The sequence below is a fragment of the Cervus elaphus genome, chromosome 11 (assembly GCF_910594005.1).
Source record: "Cervus elaphus chromosome 11, mCerEla1.1, whole genome shotgun sequence".
Taxonomy (NCBI): domain Eukaryota; kingdom Metazoa; phylum Chordata; class Mammalia; order Artiodactyla; family Cervidae; genus Cervus; species Cervus elaphus.
Genome location: NC_057825.1, coordinates 77,039,934 through 77,066,594, shown reverse-complemented (window position 1 = coordinate 77,066,594; position 26,661 = coordinate 77,039,934). Strand labels below are relative to the sequence as shown.

Below are 26,661 nucleotides of genomic sequence, written 5' to 3'. Positions count from 1 at the left end.
TATTCCCATAGGCCAATTTGAATCTGATATGTAAGAAATCTTACGTAAAAATGTACACCAGCACAGATGGGAAAATGTAAATGCAAATTACAGTAATGGTCAGATTAGTCAAGTCTTTAAAATGATCATGAGTCATGCTTGGGGGGATGCTATGATCATAATCAAGGTGACCAAAAGTCTCAGGGAATGCCATTTTAATAAAACACCTCCATACGAGCCCTAGAATAAGGTGAGGATTTAATTTATAGAAGATAGAAAGTAAAATTAAGATTACAGAGAAACAAGAGCACAGAAACCAGTCTAAAATATGACGCAGGAGAAAACAGCACAGACGGGGACAGGTTGAGGGCACTGCAGGAAGGCTCCTGCACCGCCGTAACTGGCTGCCCAAAAATCTGCCGGAGGAGAAAAACCCAGGGCCTGACTGGTGAGCAGACTTCCGTGGAATGAGTAGAGCAAAGCCTGAAACAGTGTTAAACTTCTACAAGCACACAAGAAGGAAAAGCAGCAGAAGAAAAGCCAGTTCTAGTGATGTCCCTGGGAGGACTCACTGAGGAATGATCTCAGAAATAAGAGCTTTTACTCCTCAATCCACAGAGGCCTTAAAAGGAGGGCAGGACCCTAGGTTTGGTTACTATTACGCAGGAAAAGAACCCCCACACCCCCAAAGACAAACCAGACCCACCTCCAATGTGGTTTTTTGCAGTTACAAGAGACAGGCAACTGAAGACAGGCAAACATGGAGTATCAAATACAAAAATAAATGAATCACCAAAAATCACACTACATTTGAGAACAATTAAGACCATGAGAGGGACTAAGAAAACCCTGAAGAAAGCAAAGAAAATAATGACATAAGACTTCATTACTAAAAAAATCACCCCTTCCCTGGTAGCTTATTTTATGTAGTCCCTTAACTCTCTTAAATAAATGATTTGATATCTTAGAAATGTAAAAATATTGTCAAAATAAACAACAAAATAGAGATTCTAATTACTGTGCTGGAAAACTGACGCAAGATTTTATCCCAGGGTGTACTATAAAAAGGCAAAGAAGTTTTTTTTTTAAACACAACATGATTGTATTTTAATACACAACCCAAATATAAAACACCATAAATGAAATGATGGCAAATGGATGGCAATAAAATACGGTATTTATTTGTAAATGATTAACATCCTTAGTCATAAAAGAGTTGTTAGAACCAGTTACAAAGATACTGATATTCCAAGGGAAATGGGGGGGGGGGGGGAGGCAAAGAAGTTAACAGTATAGAGAGAAAATTTTTGATATGTGGAGAATAAATCTAGGAATTCCAACATGTAACAAAAAGTGAGTTCTAGAAGAGAACAGAGATAAATAAAGAGAAAACCATAAAAATACACAGAAAGAAACTTGAAAACAGACTGCCTGAGAAAAGGACTAAAAATTGAACTGGCATCAGCTTTCTCAACTGGATACTAAAACACATTAGAACGTTACCTTCACAGTTGTAGTGGAAACTTGATTCTAAACCAAGAATCCTATATCCATTTAAACTGGCATTCAAGAGCAAAAATGGAAAAACAAGGATAGAAATTTTACCATGTCTAGCCAGTTTCTGAAAGAGAAATTGGGGACTCCAACAAAACCAAAAGGAGTCTAAAAGGAAGATATGATGTATAAAATAATAGTGAGGAAAGGAATCAGCAAAATTTAAGGATGAATAATTTTTGATATATAATGTAAAATAAGGTATTTTGGAGTAAAAATGCTAGTGATTTATTTGTATATGGGAAGTAGTGGCAGGGAAGGGGTGTGTGTGACAGCAAGTGAGCGAGCACACAATGCACGGGGGCTAATGCACTTTAGGAGGACGGAGACAGAATAACTCACTCTAGAGTTGAGCTGTCCAGTAACCACCAATCACTGTGATACTAAAATTAAACGGAATTAAAAGTTCAGTTCTTGTGTCACACAGGCAGCATTTCAGGTGCTCAGTAGCTAGTGGCTACCACACTCTACAGCACAGATACGGAGCTTTCAGCGCTGCAGGAAGTTATACGGAACCACACTGCTGTGTTAAGAAAAATGTTTTTAAATGGTCATTACAGTTTTAACGGTAACCATTAGAAGAACAGACATAAACAGTAATTTTCAAAGGATATTAGAAGGAAAAAAAGTACATAAAGAAAGCCAAGTGCTCCAATAAAAAGCTAAAAGAAAGAAGATAAAACAACAGTGCAATTAAAATAAAAGATGAAATAAGGCTATAGGACTATGTCTAAACATATGGTAATCACAGATATAAATGGCTTAAATTCACCTATTAAAAGATAAAAACTCTTGGATTAGAAAACAAAGACAAAATCTGACATAAGAGACATAGCTAAAACAAAAGGACCCAGAAAGATTGCCAGCTGACTATTGCTTTCACAACAAAGAAATGCATATACCTTTTAATTTAGTAATTTCATTCCTAGATATCTCTTCCAGAAGACTCTGAAAATGATTTATATATTTTTTCAATAGAAAACCAGTTGAATCAATTACAGTTAATCTATATAAGAGACAAGTATGCAATTTTTAATGCATATTAAAATCATATTCAGTGTGGATTGATATGAGATGACCTCTGACCTACTAAATAATAATAATAAAAAAAAGGCTACAGAATGGTAACATGCCACTATTTGTGTAAAGAAGGAAAAAGTATGTTTACCTATGTTTGCATAGGTACAGAATGTAACATTTCCTATGATACATAAAATGGAAGAATATATACACAGTAAGAGTGTATCTCTGGGAAGAGTAAATGGAAAGCTAGGGGAAGAGGTGAAGAAAACCATTTTATTTGTATATTTTTCTGATAGTTGAATTTTATATTGTATGCATGCATTGTCTATTTAAAAAAATAAAGTTACAAAAAGCAGGTGGGGAAATATTTAATAGCAGACAAAATAGAATTCAATATGAAAAGCATTATGAGACAAAGGCAGTTTTCAAGAATTGATAAAAGAACATTCCACTATAAATCATGAATCTATGCATCTAACAATAGCTTCAAAATATATAAAACAAGTACTCTGAGAATTGTAAAGAGAAACTAAGAAATCACAGTTACAGAGAGACGCTTGAACATACCTCTAGAAAGTGGTAAATCAAGTAGACAAAAGTAACAACACTTACTGGGCACTTTTTATGTACGTGGCATTGAACTATGCTTTTTCATGCATTATCTAAGGCTATACAAAATGTTAATAGTGAGTTGACAAGTCATATACATATATCATATACATGTACCATAAATACCTCTGTACCTGATAAACACAGAATAGACATTTTTTTCAGACATTTATTAAATACCACACAGTAATACCCCAAATAACCACCACTACTGCTGAAGTCAACATGACTGGCAAGACTATAATGAATGAATGTTATCACTGACTTGGTAACTGCTTACATGAAGACAAATCTGGCATTATGTATCAAGTATCCATACTCCTTGACACAGTAATTGTCTTTCTGATATTTGTGTCATAAATAAATAATGCAAATATGGGGGAAGCATATTAGAAACTCAAATGTCAAAATGAAAGGGAATGGTTAAATATGGTATAACCATTCAACTGGATGATTATTCTGCCATTAAAATGACATTTAATAACAGAAGATGTTTGAAATGTTAAAGGAAAAAAACAAAAAAAATATAACATTAAATTATGTCTGTTTTATATAGCTATAAAATTTACCTCAATCTTCTTTAATGGACATATATTACTTTTATGGGTAAAAAAAAAAATTGGTGCAATCTCTTTCACTTTAGACAGCATTTTGCTTTGCATCCCTTTTTGCAATTTTCTGTTCATAACTAGCATCTCCTGAAGTTACACCAACCTACACATTATTCTACAAAAGAGAACAGAGAGACCCCGATTCAACAGAAGTCCTTGGAGTCCATGGCCAGGATGGCTGCTTTTCTGCCAGTTAAATGTAGCATAAAGAGATTTATTTAGGCATGTTAAATATCCATTAAATTAGATATGGACATTTAGTGGAGTCAAATTTGACATCCAAATCAGCTGTGGCCAAAATGTAGCAGAAAACTGCACTCTGCAAGGACTCCCAGACAAGGTGAAATTCTATCTGTAGTTGCTATTAGTAGCTAAATAAACTATTCGGTTCAGTCTCTCAGTCATGTCTGAGTCTTTGCTACCCCCATGGACTCTGCTTCCCTACTTAGTCATACTTAAAATTTAGTAGTTATTTTAAGGGATAAAATGGAAGCAAGTTTTTTTGGGAAATAATTCTTGATACTCTGAGAATCAAACATTTATGTTAGTATTCTTTTTTTTTTTTTTAAATAGGTCCAAAAGACTCAGCCCAGATCAGCACTGAAGTTATATCAAGAATTAAGCTTGCTTCATGCCAATGAGCTGCTCCTCAGCAGGGGGTGGTTTTGCTACTTGAGGAGTGACAACCACTCTATCATGTACACAAGAGAGCTGGATGGGATAAACAGAGTCTTCCTCGTGGTTCTGAATTTTGGAGAATCATCACTGCTAAATCTAAAGGAAATGATTTCAAATATTCCCACAAGAGTGAGGATAAGGTTAAGTACCAATTCTGCCTACAGTGGCCGTGAAGTTGACACGCATGCTGTTACACTGGCCAGTGGAGAGGGACTCATCCTTGAATACAACACTAGGAATCTCCTTCATCGTCAAACAGCTTTCAAAGATAGATGTTTTGTTTCCAACCGGGCATGCTATTCCAGGGTATTAAACATACTGTACAGCTTGTGTTAGGCACCTCTATGAAAGAGATGGGGGCACTGGCATTCTGTTCTAGTCTAAGCATTTGCAGTAACTTCACATATAGCAGCATGCTGCTGGGTAAACTTTATGAGTGGTCATTAATTCTTTTGGTTTTTTGGCTGCACCATGTGGCATGTAGGATCTTAGTTCCCTGGCCAGGGGTCAAACCTGTGCCCCTGCATTGGGAGCATGGAGTCTTAACCACTGGACTTCGGGAAGTCCCGAATGGTCATTAATTCTGAGATATTTCTGTAACTTGAGTGAAACTGCTTTAGGGAAGGTTCTTAAATTGTTTTTCAAGAATAATAAAATGTTTAAAAGAAAATGATCACTTGCAGGATCTTTTAACTTTTTGAAATAGCATCAATAAGAGATGATCAGAGCACCTAGGACTTCCAGATGATTAGAAAGATCTAATGAGCTTTAATGGGAAGCACGTTACCTTCTTCCAGAAAATGCAGGTATAGAAACTGGAGGATGACTTAATTGCCAGAGTGCCTAAAATTTTTCACTAGCAGAAACAGGAACTTGATGTGTAAACTGTTCAAAGAAAATAACAGTAAAAGGAAGCTGTTCTGAAGGAGAAAGGGGAGACTTCTGCTATCAGCAGTCCTTCCCTCACTGCCTTCTCGATGTGCTTCTACGCAGCATGGTTTGAAAGTTACTTTCCTGGGTTAAGGGGCATGTGCCTCAGTGGAGACACTGGTATAAGCAAGTGAGCTGTTTATGAAACCAAATTTGGATGGGGAATAAAATTTTTAAAAAATTATTTACTAACTTAAAAAACTCACTTTTGTGAACATAATTGGAAATATGACTATGAAAGACTTCAGTGTGTTTCCAGTTCCCAATGAACGCAGCATTTCAGAATTTTAGATATTTCTTAAGATTATCGAAAACACTGGTGCTGTCAAGTCCAAGTTCCTCATACAGGAATTTAATTTGGGCTGTAATCTAAAAGAAACACGTTAAAAAAAAAATTAGAAGGCCTTTGTGGTAAAACTCCAGTGTTCCAAGTCTCTCCTTGTCTATCCATCTTCACACAACTATGAAATCAGCAATTTATGGCAAGAGAGTTTTTTTATTTGGCACAGAGGTGGAAGCTCCCAATGACAGATTCCATTACTTTCTCTGACAGAGCTCACTCATCAGGAACCTTTCCTCTTTACTGACTCAGCATTTGTCCTCTTCCAAGTCTAAGCCACAGACCCAACAGCTGGTGGAGGGGCTTACACAACCCTGTGTAACCACAGTACATCACTACTTGGGGATCTACCACCTTAGGGGGCTTGACAACATACCTTTTTGTGAGAATCCTCAATCACATGGTTGCCTCCAGGCTGAATATCTAAAATAATACTGGGGACTTGATGGCCTGAAAGAGTTAACATATGAAACAATTAGAAGGGTTTTGGCTAATTGAGACCCACCCCTTTCACCCCTCTCCTTTTCAAGCACTCTACTAAAATAATAGTGAAACTTCTGCTGCTGCTAAGTCGCTTCAGTCGTGTCCGACTCTGCGACCCCATAGACGGCAGCCCACCAGGCTCCTCTGTCCCTGGGATTCTCTAGGCAAGAACACTGGAGTGGGTTGCCATTTCCTCCTCCAATGCAGGCATGCATGCTAAGTCACTTCAGTTGTGTCTGACTCTGTGTGACCCTGTGGACAACAGCCCCCTAGGCTCCTCTGTCCACGGGATTCTCTAGGCAAGAATATTGGAGTGGGTTGCCACTTCCTTCTCTGTAACAGTGAAGAAGAAAGGCATAAACCATCACCACCACCACTAACAAGAAGAGGTGGGGGGTGGGATGGGGTGGAGAGCAGTAGAAAACAAATTTCTGAAACAGGAAATGTAGGAGGAGGCCCAGACAAAGGAAGGTGGATGGAAAGATCATAGGGCCACATGGAGAAGGTTGTGACCTAGCAAGAAGCTAATGGGTCCTATGGAATCTGAGAGCCCTGTGACTTAGAAACACCAGCTGTAGCAATGGGTGCGAGTGAGATGTGGAACTGAATAGAAGGCAACTGTGTGAAAACTTATATGTGAGCTCTTTCCACCCTGAGCCCAGACGCTCCCATGTCTTGACAAGGAAAAAAAGTAAGAGTTCTTTAATACAATTGAAAGAACTAGAGAAAATTAGGGCTGCTATTTTGGGCATGGAAGCTCCAGAGCAAAAACTTAAAAGAATCTCAAGAATAATAGCTCAATTAATTTTGTTAAATGAATGAATGGTATGATATAGTATGATACTATACCTCCAAGTTATGTTTGATAAATTTAAGTTAACTTTTTTCTTTGTGCCTTGCTTACCTTTTTAATGCTGTCCTTTGAAAAAGAGGCAAGGCAACTATAGTCATTACGTTTGCTTCTACTGGGTAGTCAACACAGGGAAAGCAGTGATTTGCCTATGATTCTGGGTGACTCATTTGGTCTGCAGCGTGAGATGTACTACTCTGAGCAGTATTGACGGTGATGGTCCCCAGCTCCCGGGTGGGTTCCTACCTCCCCCGGTGTCCTTAGCATGCTCTGCGATGGCTTCCTTGAGTTTCTCCGTATAGTTTACGATTCCTTTCAGAGGTACACGTTCGTCATTTTCATAAGCTGTGATGTGAATTGAAGGATAATGCTGAAAGGAAAGAGATGTACAAAGAATTCGTTATGATCTCATTCCTTATGGATTATGAAAACCAATTATCTCTATTTTTTTCCCCTAAGTGATAGACTTTTTTTTTCTCCTCATTTGATATTTTTGAGATTTACAGCATCCCGATACTAGACTATTTGTTACCTGGAATAACCTTTTCTTGACTAGTGAGACCCCGATCTTACCGAATCTAGTCTCCTGAGCTATTAAGTTGAAACAAGCAAGGAGTATGAGCAGAGAAGGGGCTGAGAGGTGTCTGAGTACTATAAGGAGACACAACATTAAGACCTTACTAAATTCCTGCTTCACCTCGGGTAAACATCCTTCTAATGATTTTCTCTGTCACTTCAGGATAGTATCACAACTGCCTTTCACTACCTGAGGTTTAATATTTTGATAGGGACAGTAACGTTTTATGTAGTTCTTGTGTTTTTCCTCAGATGAAGGATTCCCCCATTCTTCTAATTCTTCTAATGTCAGAGGAAGTGTAGTGTCCATCATAGTGTTGAGAACATCCAAGAAAGGTGCCTGAAAAAAAAGTCAGAGAGATGTAAACTTCAATTAATAAATTGGTGAAATGAGTTTCAGATAACACTATACTTTATGAATATACATGCTGACATGAGAGAACAGAGCTCAAGCAGCAATGTACATTCCCAGGAGCCAGATTAATTACCCAGTCCGTAACCAGGACCTGAGATTTGTAACTGGCTTTTAAGGTATTCAGACTCTTTGAATGACAAAAGGTTTATCTTCCAATTTGCTTTTAGTTTTCTTTTTCTCATGTAATAAGGGCTGCCATCTTACATCCACGAGGCTCTATTAAGAAAAGTGTTGGCAAGGACGTGGAGAAATGGGAACACTTGTGCATTGTTAGTGGGGATGTAAAATGGTGCAGACAGTATACTGGTTTCTCAAAAAATTAAACTCAGAATTGCCACATGATGCAGCAATTCTATTCCTAGGTGTGTATCCAAAGGAAACTAAACCAGGGTCTTGAGGAGGACACCCCTGTTCACAGCAGTACTGGAAGTAACCCGAGGGTCCACTGATAGATGGATGGATAAGCAAAATATAAATGCAGTGATACAATGAAATTCACCCTTAAAAAGAAAGACACTTGCTGCAACACAATGGGCCTTGAGGAAATTATCTAAGTAAAAATAAACCACTTGTAAAGAGACATATATTGTATGATTCCATTTATATAGGAGGTACCTTAGCGTAGTCAAATTCAAAGAAAACTAGAATGGTGATTACCAGAGCCTAGGGGGAGGAGGGGTAGTTGGAGAGTTGCTACTTAATGGGTACAGAGTTTCAGGTTTGCAAGATTAGTTATAGAAACTGACTGTACAGCAATGTGAATGTACTTAACACTACTGAACTGTACACACTTAGAAATGGTTATGATGATAAATTTTATGCTATATTACCACAATTAAAAATAAAACTCCCAGAACACATGAATAAACTCAGTTGGACACTTTACATTATAAAAAGGTAATAAATGATAACTGAAGAAAATCTGAAAAATATCCAAGTTGAAAAATAAAATCACTCATTGGCTTATAGCAAGTGTTAAAAGAAATGGCAGCTGCTTTGTTTATGAAGCCATTATAATCTTCTGATAACCTGTTTTTCAGCTTTGTTTTCTATTAACATTAAACAAGTACATTGGGCAAATGCAATTCTTTTTGTCTGCCTAATATCTTTGACTTAGCTTCTTTTTTGCATTTAGAGTATCCCTAACCTTATGACACTGGCTGCCTCTTACAGTAGAAATGCTAAATGCCAGATAGGTCCCGTCCCAGCTTTGCCTCAGAGTGGAAGTAGCCACATAATTTAGTTTTACCAATCAGATATAATATGCCCCAAATTCTGAATGAACTGTTGGATATTTAGGTTAACTCCAGATCTTCACTGTTACAAGCAATGTGGGGTAAATATCCTTATACACACATTTCTGATGATTTCCTTTCTGACTTCTAAAGTCAAAGTAATTTCTCAAAGTCAAAAGTTAGTCACATTTTCTTTATAATTCTGCCATTATTATCTTTTTGCTTGGAGTTTTTTCCCTTCTATACCTAATATTTCTATTAAAAACAGATTTACACGGTAAGATTATTTAACACTTATTTACTTCATACAAGCCTATAGTTTACCCCACACCCTCAAAATTAAAAGAAAAAAAAAACCCTGAAAATCATTTACTCTATCCTAATTATCTTCTAGAGTTATCTACTGCAGAAGAACAAAATTTGCCACCCCCAGATTATTTTAAGCTGAAAATAATCAAGGTCCAAAAAGTCTCAGAAAGAAACTTTGTACTCTTCTATAACTGCCTGAAGAATTTAGACAGAGGGCCTATTACAGGAATATCACCAGATAATAAATATGGATGACATGTGCTGGGGAAACGCTTAGAGACCAGAGTCCACTCTGTGTTCCCTGGTCTCTGCTAACAAACATTTGTTTACCAGACTTTCACTTTTCATCTCCACGTGAATTGCCTTGTCTCCTGAAGAAACAACTCAGTACCTCCAACATCCTTTTTCACCTTTAGCTGAAGACAGCGTTAAGCTGAGAGCTCTGTCACTGTGGTGGTCACTCAGTTTTCCTGGGCATCTCCCATGTACACCTGTCACTAAACTTTCGTTTCATTTTCTTCTGTTAATCCGCCTTACGTCAATTTAATTCTTAGACCAGCCAGAAGAAACTAGAAGGGAAGAGGAAAATGTCCTCTGCCCCTACACTAACCAGGAAGCAGGAGAGTGGTGGAGGTGAATGAGCTGCTGTAATTTCATAATTTTGGACACCAGCAAAAGACTATATAGAGCCTTTCCAGAACAGGTCAAGGTATTTCAACTGAAGTACAGAAAAACTACTCCTAAAGACCACTAATAAGAATGGAGTATCTGAAAATAGAGAGTCCCTAAATCCAGGACTGAAATGTTGATGCCAACAGAGCCAAAGGATTTCATACATTCCAGAGTCAGTGTGTTCGGCCTGACTTCCTAGATCTTCCTAGATCTGGTGTGTCATATATGCTTTGCTGCTTTTCCACCAATTCTAAATGCTCTTACAGATATAAAATGATCAATGAGAATAGCCTAGTGGCAATCCTCAAAAATCAATAAAGAATACTGTCAGCAAGTTCTCCCATAGCTACAATTCTCTGTTTAAAATTTAAAAGCTCTGCTATACTTCTATGCAATGGTAAAACTGGAACAGGAAATTTTTCTTAGAGCATCTATTACTTCACGCCTCCCTGTTCGGTAAACAGTAGAGATAGAGTACTCACCTCCAAAGTCACAGCTCTCAGCAGTTCTGGACTAGAATTACACAATGCTCCCACAAGCACCCCTCCAGCACTGAAAGCAGTCAGGGCTGTTAGACTTGGCTGAGAAAAGCCTTGGTCATGAAGCGTCTTAATGCAAGCCTCTAAGTCAGCAAGGCCATTGAGTTTTTTAGTTAGCCGGCCATCAGCGTGCCACTGGAGGCCTAACTCACCACCTCCCCTGAAATTAAAGGGCAAAGAAGTTTTAGTGGGGAAAAAATATTAATGATATAGGTCAGGGTCAGCAAACTATAGCCTGTGGGCTAAATTTGCCCAGAGACCTGTTTTTATATAGCCCTTGAGCTAAGAAGGATTTTTATATTTTTAAAGATTGGGGGAAAAAACAAATATCAACCAGGAATATGCAGTGGAGACCATATGTGGCCTGCAAAACTTAAAATGTTTACTATTTAGTTCTTCAGAGAAAAAGTTTGCCAACCCCTGATGTAGACAATCAAAATATTCAACAAATATGCTTTGAGTGCCTGCTTGCTATTTACCAGGCATTGTGCTAAATGCAGGCCTTAAAAATATAAATAAGTAGAAATCCTCTGTCTTGAAGGTCATAATTTTTCGGGGAAAAACAGCTACCAAGGAACACAGTTACTGCTATAACAGAAGCAGAACCAGAGCAGAGACTATCCACCTGTCTATATATGTGAGTCAGGAACATGAGTGCTTTAAGGAGATGACACCTAAGCTGAGTCTTGAAGGAAGAATGTGAGTTCCCAGAAGGGCAAAGAAAGGGATGATATCATCAACTCAATGGACATGAGTTTGAGCAAACTCTGGGAGACAGTGAAGGACAGGGAAGCCTGGCGTGCCGCAGTCCATGGGGTCACAAAGAGCGGACACGATGGAGAAACTGAACAACAACAAAAAGAAAGGGACGGCATCAAGACACAGCATGTGGGAGGTCACAGAGGCTGTCATTTCAAATGGTGTAGCAAAGGCTGCATGTGTAGGATGTACATGGCTGCAGAGGAGGGCGTATCTGGGGAATGCTGACAGACGCCACTATGAAGATAAGCCACATCATTAGGATGTTAATATGGAGGATTTGGATTTCATCGTGGAGATGGGAAAGTGGTAAAGGATTTAAACAGAAACAAAATACTATTTGTGTCTTGGAATCAGCAAAATAATATGGAAATTAGAGTAGAAAAAAGGGAGTCCAGCTTAAGAAGCTATTTTAGAAAAATCCAAACTCAGGAGAATGAAATGGAAACACTAATGTAGTTAAGTACAGACATTGGTTTATCTATTCTAAAAATTCAAAAAATCTGGTGTAAAATCCTAAAAAGATACCCTTTTGCTTCTGGGATTAATCAATCCCAGACCCAGTGTTCTGCTAGTGAACCAGGTTCTACTAGCACAGGTTTAGGAGTACAAATGAGCAAATCAACGTTCGCTCCCCAGCATCTCGTTATTCCAGACATGTGATGATGCTCCAGCCCTCATATGCCACACAAAACATGACTCACCGAACGTGACAATATGCTAATATCCAGCCATCGTCCACCAACACCCGCCTTTCAGGCCTGAAATTCATTTTCAAATCCATTCCATAAGCTCCGTATACTTGTACCAGGAGAGGTTTCTTCTGTAAGTCCTCAGAATCCGTTTTATGGAAAACAGTCATTGGCACTAATTTTCCATCCTGGAAGTGAAGATGTATTATGCAGGTAAAGAAGTCTTTTGAAACAGTTTTATCCCCAATTTTATGTGTTGCTTATTGATGTTGAGCAGCAACTTCATTTAATTAAGACAAAAGAGTTATGGTCTCTAAAAGTCCATCAGGGTCCTTAATTTTCAGCTACTCTGCTGACACAATATTAGAGTAACTAGAAAAGATAGTAAGACTCTTGCTTGAAAATGGTTTATTAAATGTAGCTTTTCATGACAGTTAAGTAACTTTATAACAAGGTCTTCACTACTCAGTTTAACTGTTTTTTTTGTTTCAGGACAAACCAAAGTAACTATCAAGGTTACATATATTAGCATAGTATTCTTCCTATACCTGGGGTTACAAATGAGCATTTCCTATCTTTGAATATATACAAATACGTTAACTAAAGAAGTTTAAACAACTCAATTTTTGGCACTCAGTTGTCAGAAATCTCAGTCATTAAAACCTGAAATCTCTTACTAACCTAACACCCACTCACATCCTCTTCATAGACCTATTTATTACCACTCTAATTTTTTTTCACTCCATTTTGAAAACTTCACTTTGGGGCACTAGCGTGTTATCAAGTAAGGAAGAACTCTTCCCCTCATTATTATACTCAACCTGTTACAACAGTGTAAATGAATTTTTACTTCTCAGTAAGGTTCATTGTTATAGAATGATATAGGTGAATTTCTATAAAGTAATCCTCCCCCCTTCCTAGCTTAACTGGTTTTTTTTTTTGATCGAGCTGGTTTTCCCTGTGGCATGCGGGCTTGGTTGCCCCACTGCAGGTAGGACCTCAGTTCCTGACCACAGATCAAACCCGAGTCCTGTGCTCTGGAAGGTGGAATCTCAACCACTGGACCACCAGGCAAGTCCCTCTAGCTTAATCCTTTTTTAAAAATAATTTTATTGACTTATTTTCGGCTGTGCTGGGTCTTCCTTGCTGTGTGGGCTTTTCTCTAGTTGTGGCGAGCGGGGGCTACTCTCTCGTTGCAATATGCAGGCTGCTCATTATGGTGGCTTCTCTTGTTGTGGAACACAGGCTCAACAGCTGTGGCACATGGGCTGAGGTGCTCTGTGTCATGTGGGATATTCCTGGATCAGGGATCGAACCTGTGTCTCATGCATTGACTGGTGCATTCTTTACCACTGAGCCACCAGGGAAACCCCCAATAGCTTAACTCTTTATCATTCTAGAGGCAATACTTCCTCAGAGAAGTCTTCCCCATTTCTGCAGATGAGGTAGGGTCCTTTTACCATATGTTTCCACTGTCCTCAGTATATCTTCCTCTGCATCAATCAGGACGTTAGTAATTACTTCTTCAAAATCTTGCATCTTCCCCACTAGATTTAATATCCACAAGGGCAAGGGACTATCTTAGCCTGCTGCTGCTGCTGCTAAGTCGCTTGAGTCCTGTCCAACTCTTTGCGACCCCATGGACTGCAGCCTACCAGGCTCCTCCGTCCATGGGGTTTTCCAGGCAAGAGTACTGGAGTGGGGTGCCATTGCCTTCTCCATATCTTAGCCTAGTTCACTCTAATTGTTTACTACCTTCAAAATTTTTGCCATAATGACACACAAACTATTTTTTTCTTTAAATCAACTTTTAATATTTAAATATACACAATACACAAAATCAAGGCCTTGCTAAGCTGGTTAAAAGGCTTTCGAGGTGTCACTAGTGGTAAAGAACCCAACTGTCAATGCAGGAGATGTAAGAGACGTGGATTCAATCCCTGGAGGAGGGAAGATCTCCTGGAGGAGGGCATGGCAACCCACTCCAGTATTCTTGCCTGGAGAATGCCACGGACAGAGGAGCCTGGTGGGCAACAGTTGATAGGGTTACAAAGAGTTCAACACGACTGAAGCGACTTAGCACTCATGCTGGTTATAAATTTTCTAATCCATGTTAAAATAAATGCATGAGTATTCAAGTTCAGAGAAAAGTCCATTTACCTCCTAAAATGATTTGAGTCTTGCAGTGGAATGTGAGATCCACTTTACTAATCTGTGCTAATGTAATCCCATCAGAGGCATTAATAATTAACAAACAGAATCTTTTCAGTAAATGGCGGGGCTGACAGTGGGGATCACAAAGACTTACCTTGCTTTTGGCTTCCATACGTAAAACACGACTAGTCTTTGTTATTGGGTCTTCATGCCCAGTTTCCTCAAACAGTTTGCCTTCTGCAAACTTATATGTATAGTATTTCGGGGGACGTATTGGAGAGCAAAGCTGAAAGGGGCAGTTCTTTGGGTCTGAATTTGTATCTATTATGAATCCACAGGCCCAAGGCGGGAGCTAAAGAAATAGAACAGTTAGCTGTACTTTTTATTGAGACACTAAGTATTATTAATTAAATTTCTGGGTATGCTCCAAACAAGATGATGTAGATATCAAGTTTATTTTTATCCACTTTCATCTAATGCCTCATTCAAGGATTACTTCAGTACAACAAAAAAAATATTTCAAGTGAAAAATGAAACTCTACACTAGTGACCAATAAAAATAAGAAAAAAGTACAGGAAAATGGTTTATCATGATTCTAGATTGACTTGAAATGTCCTTTAATAATAAAAGTTTATCTGGGGATATATAAACTTGAACAATGAAACAACAAAAAGATTAAGAATAACAGCCAATCAAGTAGGAATTCCAGAACCCAAAGATATTCTCGAGATCTCTCTTCTCACAGAACATGAGATCTCTCACTTGTGGTTTTAATAATTTACCCAGCAGCCCTTACTCTACTGCCTGGACAGCCCCAGGGATGACAGTCATTATTCCAGGACTACAAACTAGCTCAGCAGCACTAAAGCATTTACAATTTGTTTTTAACTTTAGCTCCCAGGCTAACCATTGTGCAGAACAAAACCTTTCCCGCACACCTACTCTGAGAGACTCACTGCTATTATGATTAAGATTGTTAACTTTAAGAAAAAAGGAAAAGAAATCAAAATTTATTCTCTCAGAGCAGCAGGGTCCAGCCTCAAGCCTTCCACTAACATCCCTCTTACACCTTTTAAAAGAACTCTAGTAAGCAGGCTGACGGTATGTTAGAAATGGTACTGAGAGTCAGAATATTTCAAAGAAAATTGCCTTTCTTTTCCTGAGTAATTGTAGAAAGAGCAAATTCCTTAGAAAATCAGAGGTCTTGGCACAGCAACGTCACTGGTGGGCACTATTCAGAGAGGATACGTGGGGGATGTGTGCATAAAGAGTGTACCATTTAACCTGGAGAAACTATGGTTAAAGAGCTTAGGTTCACAGAGAAAATTTCTTGTAATTAATCCAAAGAATCCACTGCTGTAAAGCACTAGAGACATATATTTGCATTGTCTTTCTAGAAGAGTTCCTAATTTATTTGCTTCAGACTGTGGATTATTTTCAAGGATAATTTGTTTATTTAAATATTATTTATCTATAATGTATACAACCATAACTAGAAAGAAAAATGTAATCATGAAAGTTAAAAATCATTTTTGTTTTAGAACATTTATATAGCCTTTTAAGACACCAGATATTACATTTGATAATTTGACTTCATGAAGTAGATGGAAAATTCTGGCTGTTTTATTTAGGTTCTCATTCTTTCTTATTTATGCCACTAGATGTTGTTTAGTAGCTCAGTCGTGTCCAATTCTTTGTGACCTCGTGGACTGCCGCACGCCAGGCTTCCCTGTCCTTCACCATCTCCCAGAGCTTGCTCAAACTCATATCTATTGAGTCAGTGATGCCATCCAATCATCTCATCCTCTGTGGTTCCCTTCTCCTCCTGCCTTCAATCTTTCCCAGCATCAAATTATTTTCCAGTGAGTCGGTTCTTCATATCAGGTGGCCAAAGTATTGAAGCTTCAGCTTCAGCATCAGTCCCTCCAATGACTATTCAGGATTGATTTCCTTTAGGATGGACTGGTAGGATCTCCTTGCAGTCCAACGTACTCTCAAGAATCTTCTCCAACACCACAGTTCAAAAGCATCAATTTTTCTGCACTCAGCCTTCTTTATGGTCCAACTCTCACATCCATACATGATTAGGAGCAAGCGTCTTTTAATTTCATGGCTGCAGCCACCATCCACAGTGATTTTGGAGCCCAAGAAAATAGTCTCTCACTGTTTCCATTGTTTCCCCATCTATTTGCCATGAAGTGATGGGACCGGAATCCATGATCTTCTTTTTTTGAATGTTGAGTTTTAAGCCAGCTTTTTTACTCTCCTCTTTCACCTTCATTGAGAGGCTCTTTAGTTCTTCTTCGCTTTCTGTCACAAAGGTGGTGTCATCTGCATATCTGAGGTTATTGATATTTCTCCCGGCAACCTTGATTCCAGCTTGTGTTTCATTAGCCTGGCATTTCACATGATGTACTCTCAAATAAGTTAAATAAGCACGGTGACAATATACAGCTTTGATGTATTCCTTTCCTAATTCAGGACTAGTCTGTTGTTCCATGTCTGGTTCTAACAGTTGCTTCTTGACCTGCATATAGGTTTCTCAGGAGGCAGATAAGGTGGTCTGGTATTCCCATCTCTTTAAGAATTTTCCAGTCTGTTGTGATCCACACAGTCAAAGGCTTTAGCATAGTCAATGAAGCAGATGTTTTTCTGGAATTTCCTTGCCTTTTCTATGATCCATCGGATGTTAGTAATTTGATCTCTGGTTCCTCTTCCTTTTCTGAATCCAACTTGAACATCTGGAAGTTCTCAGTTCACGTACTGTTGAAATCTAGCTTGGAGATTTTGATCTTTACTTCACTAGCATGTGAAATGAATGCATTTGTGTGGTAGTTTGAACATTCTTTGGCATTGCCCTTCTTTGGGAGTGACCTTTTCCAGTCCTGTGGCCACTGCTGAGTTTTCCAAAATTGCTGGCATATTGAGTGCAGCACTTCACCAGCATCACCTTTTAGGACTTGAAATAGCTCAGCAGGAATTCCATCACCTCCACTAGCTTTGTTCGTAGTGATACCTCCCAAGGCCCACTTTACTTCACACTCCAGGATGTCTGGCTCTAGGTGAGTGATCACAGCATCGTGGTTATCTGGGTCATGAAGATCTTTCTTGTACAGTTCTTCTATATATTCTTGCCACCTCATCTTAGTATCTTCTGCTTCTGTTAGGGCCATACTGTTTCTGTCCTTTATTGTGCCCATTTTTGCATGAAAATGTTTCCTTGGTATCTCTAATTTTCTTGAAGAGATCTCTAGTCTAGATTTCTATGCCACTATAACAGTCTCAAAACTAACCTCCATACCCCTCATCTCTTGGTGCTTCAGTGTACTCTAACGTGGCTGCCAGATAACATTGTGAAGTATAGTATGACTCATCAAATTATTCCCCTGGCTTCAAACTTCAAATTTTCCCCTCTTCATAATTTATGCATAAATTCATCATGTTGACAGTCAAAGAATGCCAAATCATAGCTTCATCCCCTAGTAATTTGTTCTGCTTCAATAAAAGTGATTTATTAGCAGTTTCCTGAATATTTTCCTAAGTTCTCCAGCTTAGAGCTTCAGTTGATGGACTTTCTCATCCTAGAATACTATTCCTTTCCCTACCCAACAAAAAACCCTATCTATCTTCTTTGGTTATCTCAAATTCTACTAACCCCTAAAGTTTTTTTTGGGCCCTCCGGGCCTCATGGCACATTTTATGTTTTTAATCCCACTTATTTAAACCCATCCTATACTTAATCTTTGTGTACAAGTCTAATCTCATGATAAATGGTTTTCTCCTAAGGCCAGGTATTTTGACTTCCTATCTTTCCATTCCAGAGAGCCCAATACAGAACTCTGCACATAGAAATTTAATAAACATCCAGTGAATTTACTGGAATTGCATTTTAGCAAAAATTGCCATAATACTATAGATAGGGAGGTACAAATGGCCTGTCTGCTGGTCATACAACTCCTTCCACATCAAGCAAAACAGAGACCTCTCTTCTTCCCTTCAGTGCCTGTTACCTTAACTCACATGTTATGCTGCTGTAAAACTGGGCAATGATGTTACCATTCACAGTTTTATAAAACTGGCAAAGAGATGATACAGACACAAACAAGCGTGGCAGAAACAGTGTAGCAGAAACACGGGAGGCATGCCTACTGTCTGGGATGGGAGGAGGAGATAGTGGTTAGGCTCCAGCTGCCAAGCTGGCCTGAGTTATGACTATATCTGAGGTTGTAGAGATACATGATACAGAGATATGTAGAAAGAGAAACACAATGGCACTTAACTCTACTTCTGAAGTTCATCTTACACAGCAGTATTTTTCAGTGCACTAAAAGTAAAGACTTCTAAAAGTAATTCTAAAATAAACCTCCTAAACCTGATGAAGACCCACTTTACTAAATTCTATTTAAATTAATTTCTAAGAAAAAGTACACTGCTATTATTCAAAATTTGATGTTCTGTTAATACTGCATGTACTCTGATTAACAGTATTATCTTTCAAAAATTAAACATACCTTTAGAGACCGAACTGAATCGTCAGCCAGACCAATCACGTTAACATAAAGTAAATTGCTATGCTTCAGGAAGAGAACACAATGATCCTTAAACATGTCCAAATCTACAACTTTGGTATTTCTCTTCATCGTGAAAAACAAATCCCAATTCATAATAGCAGGGGTATCGGCTGCTGTTCTCATTAGCTGTGTGGAACAAAATTAGACGAGATCAGAAATGATGACTACAGCATCCGGAGATGAAACCACTGAAAATCAGACCTTATTAGTCTGCACTGTTAATGAAGAGCTGAAGGAACTTAACTCTGCATCAGGGCTGAAGTGTGAACATCACCTTAGGAATGAGCCCTGGCTAGCCTGCTGGGTGGGTATGATGCAGTGCTTAGCTGACGGTCAAGCACCGAGAGCCAGATGACTGTGGGGCCATCACTGAGCCTGGCCGAGACCATCAGAGGAACGGCCTGAGATCAGTCCAAGCTGCTGACTCACAAAATCTGAGTTTATAAAAGTTTAAAAAGTTTGTTAAGCCACTAAGTTTGGCTTTGATGACTAACATTATTTAGGATAGGGAATGTTTTCCTTTGCTAACCTTTTTAGGTATAGTAAAATATGAAGAGGTATATTAGCTCTGAGGGAAGAGAAATGGGTTTGGTTATACATAGGAAGGTAGCATCAGTTTTAAATGACCCAAAGCTTACGAAACAATAAACTCTCAGAGCAAGAAATGTTGATGTTACTGTAACACTTCCTAACAGCCTAAATGGGGACCAGGAAAATACAGGATTTACCTTGAATTCTGTAGGCTCGCCAACATTAGTGAGAATGTATAACTCATCATCTCTATGTTCTACATAGTAAAGGACCCCATGGATTCGCTTCTGGATAAGTACTGGTGGGTCCCAAGGGCTCAGGCCATCTATCAACCACACCTCAGAAGTGGTCTTGCTCATGATATTCATGGTGAGAAAACGACTGTCTTTTGTAAGATAAAGGAAGACAAAAAAACTACACAGAAAAAAGAGAGAGGGAAAGAGAGAGAGGAAAATCCAATAAATTTCAAATGTAAGCTATCATTGCTAATGACATTTCTCACTGGTATTGAGTATATATATTAATTTCTAATGCACACAGAAAAGAAAACTCCTTAGTGAAATACTGCTTGTAAAAACTGGCTATTATTTTTTCTCAATTTCTCCTCAAAGGCATTCAAAATAATTTTTCTCTAACATTTTATTATGAATATTTTTCAAAACCCACCACTAAGATTCTATACCTGCTAACATTTTGCTGTATTTCCTTTATCACATATTTATACATCTTTCAATCCACCTTTTTAAAAAAATGCATTTCAAGGTAAACTACAGATATCATTTAACACTCAATCACACTAATAGATTACAGGAGTTTTTGCTGAGGAGAGGAAATAAACTTCCTGGAGAAGATATGTAATTGTAGGGAAGAAAAGAGACAGTTTTCTTTGTTTTTCCTCTGAATGCATGTTGGATATCCTTTTGTCCTACTCTCCCAGTTTTTACAACAAAACAAACAACAGGAAGAAAAACCCTCACAATCTCATGAAACTAACACATTTTTTAAATTTTAGTTTTTCTATTTTTCCTTCCAGGGCTTATTTGTATTTTATACATGTCTTTAAATAGATGTAATTAAAATACAGATGCAATTTTGGATTCTGCATTTCCTACTACACATATTATCATCTTTCCCCACATTAGTTATACAGTTTATAATCATTATTTTTAATGGCTTCCTAATATATTATTAAGTTGAATTATCATAATTCTTAAAAACTTAGCTATTTCATTGTAATAAATGTAAAAGGGAACATATCATGAAGATAGTTTCCTTCTCCATAACTTTTATAATTATTTCCTTAGGATAAATTCCTAGTAATAGAAATACTATTTTAATGATTAAGAGTATTTTTATGACTCGATAAATCAAAGACCACCCCAAGAGCATTATACTAATTCATATCGACACACTGGATGCCTTTAAATATTGCGTCTACATTTCCTTATTATGAAAGTAATTCATACTGAAAATACTAAGAAATATAAAGATAGATGGTAAGTTTTAGTTGCAAGACAGAAAATAGTCTATAATCATAAGTCATTGGTATAATGTAATAAATTACTAGCTTAAACTGTCATTTCCAAAAGACAATCTTGACAAATGACACATAAAATAGTGGGATTGTAGGAATAGTTGTAGTAAATTCTCATTAATAGAATCCTCATCAGAAAAAAGTGCATAATGATAGTGTTACTGGATCAAGAATGTTAGTTCTATGGGCTGGAATAATTTCTCCAGACCTCAAGTTCTTTATATGAACTTGGGGTTGTACAATATTTTCTTTAAGGTCCTTGTCAGGTCTGAGATTTTATTAAGTGAAGGGTTAATTTTCTTGTTTGGGGTATCAATTTTACAATCACAGATTGTTTTTTAAAGCTCACTTTTTTTTCTCTTGCAAAATCTGTTCAGACATTGTCCAAATCATACTGTTAAATGATGTATAAGGTGACAGGACCCTGATGTTAAGAAATAGTTTCTTATAAATCATTTGGAAAAGTACATCTGGGTAAGAGTTAAGGAATTTTGCCAGATAAATTTATTATCATGTCCTCTCCAGCCTGGTTAAGTGGTAATATGAGGCGTACGTCCTGAAGCAAAAAGAATTAGCTTTAAGGAGGAATTACCAGATTACTGGGGAAAGTAAAATTTAAAGACCAAAGTATATCATGGCTCAAAGCAAAGCAATTTAAAAATTTTAGATAATCTACATAAAATAAATAGCGAATTCTGTGTAACTGATATGGTTAATCTAGTTATGACCTAAGAGATTCATAAGTGCTGCATGACAATGCTATTTAAGTGTTAAACTAAGAACTCTTCTCATGTCAGTAGAGAGCATGTTAGTAATTCAGCACCTACAGTCTAATGATATATCTGTGTTCACTCTGAAGTTTGAATATAACTAGTTTCCAATTTTGAATTTAAATCACTTATAAAAGAATGCTATGCTCACCTTAGCCTTATTACATCTGATTCCAGCCAAAATCAATGTTTTAAGTCAACCAAGAGCAGCACTTTAGATAACCAGAAAAATACGCTGAAGATAAAGACTTAATTGAATTGTTCTAGTACCTTGGGTCTTTTTCTGTGTAAAAACGTTCATTACGTTTGTTATCACCAAAAGTGGCTCGATATACATCATGACAGCGAAGGTTCCTCTGGAAGGTGTAGAATAAAACATCTTCGTCTTCTTCATCCTTTACCCATTCTAAAAGAAAATAATTAAAGAATTATATATAGCCACCTATTTACAGTTAAAAAAAAAAAAAGGCACAGTGCATTCTGAGTGTCAAACAGAAGAGATGTGTAAGTTTATCTCTGGCAATCTAAATCTAACACAGATTTGATTATATCTAACCCTTTTATTTCCAAAGATACTACTACATCAATTCTAAGTTTTTGTAGTTATCAGTTTCAAGGTACTCAACTTTCTAAATAAGAGTTGAACATTCAATATTTAGGGAAGACTTTGGTAAAGTCACATCTGCTTTCAGCAGATGATTGTTTAAATTTCATGCTCTTGTACTTAGACGCTTGGTCGTGTCCGACTCTTTGTAACCCCATGGATTACAGCCCACCAGGCTCCTCTGTCCATGGGATTCTCCAGGCAAGAATACTAGAGTGGGTTTTCCTGTCCTCCTCCAGGGGATCTTCCCAACCCAGGGATCAAACCCAGGTCTCTCGCATGGCAGGTGGTTTCTTTACCATCTGAGACACCTGGGAAGCCCATATTTAAGTTTGCAGGAATACTGGATCACTTCCTCTCATGCCTAAATGTTTTTGTATGTTTTCAAGTGACAGTTTATCTCAAACTAAGCTTTTAAAAAAAATAACTTATTTTTTAATTGGTGGAAAATTGCTTTATAATTTTGTGTTGGTTTCTGCTGTACAACAACATGAATCAGTCACATGCTGGTGTTTCCTAGATCCTACCAGAAGCTGTAAATTAAAGTATTCATACAATTACATCATGACTGCCACCTGGCTGACAGTGACTAAAAGACATCATTGTATAAGATGCATTCTGATTTTAGAGGTTAAAATGTACAAGAGGTATGTCTTAGAAAAAATTTGATAGGATATAATTTTAATTCATTGTAAAAACATTTCTTTATTAAACAATGGGGAAATTTATGGCAGAAAATGAAAGGGAGGATAAAGTATGTGTAAGACACACACACACACATATATAATCACTCAACAATAAATGATAAAATTTAAAGTTGGTTTTATTGGTAAAAATATCATAACTTTATTGATGAATAAGTTAGTTCAGGGAATTCCCTGGTCATTCAGTGATTAGGACTCGGTGCTTTCACTGCCAGGGAGTGGTTCAATCCCTAGTCAGGGAACTAAGATCTTGCAAGCTGTGTGGTGGAAAACACAAACAAACAAAAAGTTAATTCATCTTGTTCCAGAGTTCTTGGTAGAGACCCCATGGCAATCTGCTAAAATGGCTGGACAAGATGATGTGAAATTAAAAAAATCATACCCCAGCCTAAAGTTGAATAAAATATTATGATGTAATTTATATGCAAACATGTACTCTAAGTAATAGCAAAGAATATTATTACTGATAAGGAGCCTGGTGGGCTACAGTCTACAGGGTTGCAAAGAGTCGGACATGACTGAAGTGACTTAGCAGGCATGCACTGATATATATTACCGATACATTAACATATACTGTGCAACCTAGACTCTGATTATAATACTTTTAAAAACATGGACATGAATTTGGATGTTTAATTAAAGAAGGGAAGGTCTCTTGGTTAAGAGGCACAGAGGAAGGTACGGAGTTCACAGGGATAAACAGATCAGGCATTCATCTTCTGATTCATTCATGTGGGCAAATAAAAATGTTTCAAAAGTGTAGACAATTCTCTTGCTGTTGTCTTTTCAATGTTTTAGTTGGTGTCTTACCAAAACTAGACACATTTGGGAAAGAAGCTTCCATTACAGGCTGATCACTGAGCTTCACAACTATACAAGTAGATGATTCGGAATCCTCAGTTCTTATCTTGGCAGCTACATATTTTTCATCAGGAGCAACTCTGATACAGTCAATGAAGGGCTGCTCTAATTTAAGTTCCTCCAAATTGAACAAAACTTCATAGTTATCACTGTCTGCTGCATAAAGAAAAAAGTAGAGGAGATAATTCCATAAGATATACTTACAATTTTTTTTAAAGTGTATTTCAGTGTTTTAGAGTAGCATCCCCCTTCTGGAAGATGCTACATTTTGGCTTCCTTCAGCATTGACAGTAGCTTGATGTGTGTAGAAAATGGCATTTGTTATTTAATATTACAATATCCTATTCAGTATTATTCTATGCATCAGCCTATGTGATGTTACTTGATACAGTTAGTCTAATATTTATAGACCATATAGAACCTAGAAAAGTAAGAAACTGTAAGTGACACTAAGTAATCTATGTTGTGCCTAGCATAGTAACTGGGATTTGGTAGATGCTCAAAAAATGCTGGTTCTCACCTCCATTCCCTCTGCCAAAGCTTCTGAGTGTAAGTATTAATTCTAGCTTAGGCAAACACAGATATTAAAAGCTAGTCATTTAAAATGAAGATAAAAATCAATAATCAAAACCTATTTTTTTATACCTTTGAAAATCGATACCAGCCTTTTAGGCAGCATGTCCAGTGGGTGAGCAGGTACTGATCCCTGGCCCTTCTGTTCTGGGAGTACACATGGACCGCCGCACCAGCACACCCCATATCAAGGGGATAATGGCCACATGTTGAGGACAGAGGCAGCAAGCATACAAACTAAAAGCAGCCCTCAATTTCCTACAAGGTGGAGTAGCAGAAGGACTTGAGTTCACTTCCTCTCACGAAAACACCAAAATCACAACTAACTGTTGAACAACCACTGACCAAAAAGACTGGAACCTATCAAAAAAACACACTTTACATCCAGACAAAGAAGAAGCTACAATGAGACAGTCGGGGGTGGGGGTGGGGGAACGCTTTCATGATATAATCAAATCCCACCCATTGGGTGGGCAAGCCACAAACTGGAAAAATAATTATATCACAAAGGCTCTCCCACAGGAGTGAGAGTTCCGAGTCCCATGGCAGGCTCCCCAGCCTGAGGGTTTGGCGTTGGAAGGAGCCTCCAGAGCATTTGGCTTTGAAGGCCAGTGGGGGTCTGAACAAACAATAAATGCTGGAAGGTGTGAGGAGAAAAAGGAACCCTCCTAAACTGTCATGGGAATGTAAATTGGTACAACCACTACAGAAAACAGTATGGAGGTTCCTTAAAAAACAAAAAACAGAACTACCATATGATCCAGCAATCCTCTTGGGCATATATCCAGAGAAAACCGTAATTCAAAAAGATACATGAACCCCAGTGTTCACTGCAGCGCTCTTTATAATAGCCAAGACTTGAAGCAACCTAAATGACCAGTGACAGAGGAATGGATAAAGATGTACAGATATAGATCACAATGGAATATTACTCGGCCATCAAAAAGAATGACACAATGCCATTTGCAGCAACACGGATGAACCTAGAGACTGTCATACTAAGTAAGTCAGACGGAGAAAGACAAGTTTCATATGATATCACTTAACATGTGGAATCTAAAAAAAAAATGATACAAAGAAACTTATTTGCAAAAGATAAACACACTCACAGACTTGGACAACAAACTTATGATACCAAACCGGAAATGTAGGGAGGGGGGATAAATTAGGAGTTTGGGATTAACATATATACACTACCATATATAAAACAGAGAATCAACAAGGACCTAATGTATAGCACAGGAAACTCTACTGAACATGTTGTAATAACCTATATGGGAAAAGAACCTGAAGAATGGATATATGTATGTGTGTAACTGAATCACTTTACAGTACATATGAGACTAATAACTGTAAATCAACTATACTGCAACAGAAAATACAAATTTAAAAAATCAATACCAAATTTCTCAAGAAAAATGTGAAATCGGAAAAATCAAGTGTTACTTAAAAACGAAAACTGTATGGTACCTTCTTCATCTTTGGAACGAACCAAGCAGCAGCCCTCTTGATAATAAACGAAACCACCATGTTTAATCTGACAATGTAAAGAAACAAATGGTTTATTTAATAATGACAATAATTTATCCACTAGTTTAAACACAATTTAATTAACTGTTTAATGGTCTGACTATTCAAGATGAAGAAATGAGATCTTTTATATAAAAGCAGACCTGTTAAAGTCTATGAATGAACATAGAAAAAATATTAAGTGGATAAAAATATACAATATAGTGATTAAGATATAGTTTCCATATGTTTACAGTCATTGGAGGCATTTCTAATACATAAATGAAAGAAACAACAAAGAGAAGACAAAAAAAAAACCTATCTCAGTTCTCATGCATGTATGAACCACGTTAGCTTTATTTTTGGAACTTCTGACAATTAACAGAGATCAAGTGGCATTGTTAAGATAAACAAAAATTATGCAGATGCGAAAACCAAGACTAGCCTGAAAACCCAGTCAATACCTTTCTGAGATTCTTTCCTCTAAAATATGCTGTCATTGCCAACTGTTCACGGTTTGATCTTATTTTACACAAAGCATCTTACCCTCTGTAGAGGTGACAGATAAAGGCAATTTGAGAGACAGAAAGACCAT

At 37.6% G+C, this 26,661-nt stretch overlaps 2 protein-coding genes across 5 annotated transcripts in view; one reads left to right on the top strand and one right to left on the bottom strand.

The window, feature by feature from the left end:
* Positions 1–5,127, top strand: part of SLC3A1 (solute carrier family 3 member 1) — a 32,276-nt gene extending 27,149 nt beyond the window's left edge. The window contains exon 10 of the mRNA XM_043918120.1: positions 4,350–5,127. Within this exon, the coding sequence (XP_043774055.1) occupies positions 4,350–4,790 (441 nt within the window). The 3' untranslated portion in view covers positions 4,791–5,127. The remainder of the gene's footprint in view (positions 1–4,349) is intronic.
* Positions 1,139–26,661, bottom strand: part of PREPL (prolyl endopeptidase like) — a 38,687-nt gene continuing 13,164 nt past the window's right edge. For 3 of the 4 annotated variants that reach the window (XM_043918116.1, XM_043918119.1, XM_043918118.1), the window contains 12 exons: positions 26,028–26,094; positions 23,934–24,140; positions 22,086–22,221; positions 19,709–19,925; positions 18,921–19,106; positions 14,563–14,760; positions 12,267–12,442; positions 10,747–10,963; positions 7,824–7,973; positions 7,304–7,427; positions 6,101–6,174; positions 1,139–5,753 (listed from right to left, as the gene is read on the bottom strand). In XM_043918116.1, the coding sequence (XP_043774051.1) occupies positions 5,664–5,753; positions 6,101–6,174; positions 7,304–7,427; positions 7,824–7,973; positions 10,747–10,963; positions 12,267–12,442; positions 14,563–14,760; positions 18,921–19,106; positions 19,709–19,925; positions 22,086–22,221; positions 23,934–24,140; positions 26,028–26,094 (1,842 nt within the window). In that variant the 3' untranslated portion in view covers positions 1,139–5,663. The remainder of the gene's footprint in view (positions 5,754–6,100; positions 6,175–7,303; positions 7,428–7,823; positions 7,974–10,746; positions 10,964–12,266; positions 12,443–14,562; positions 14,761–18,920; positions 19,107–19,708; positions 19,926–22,085; positions 22,222–23,933; positions 24,141–26,027; positions 26,095–26,661) is intronic. The other variant, XM_043918117.1, reaches the window with a different exon arrangement.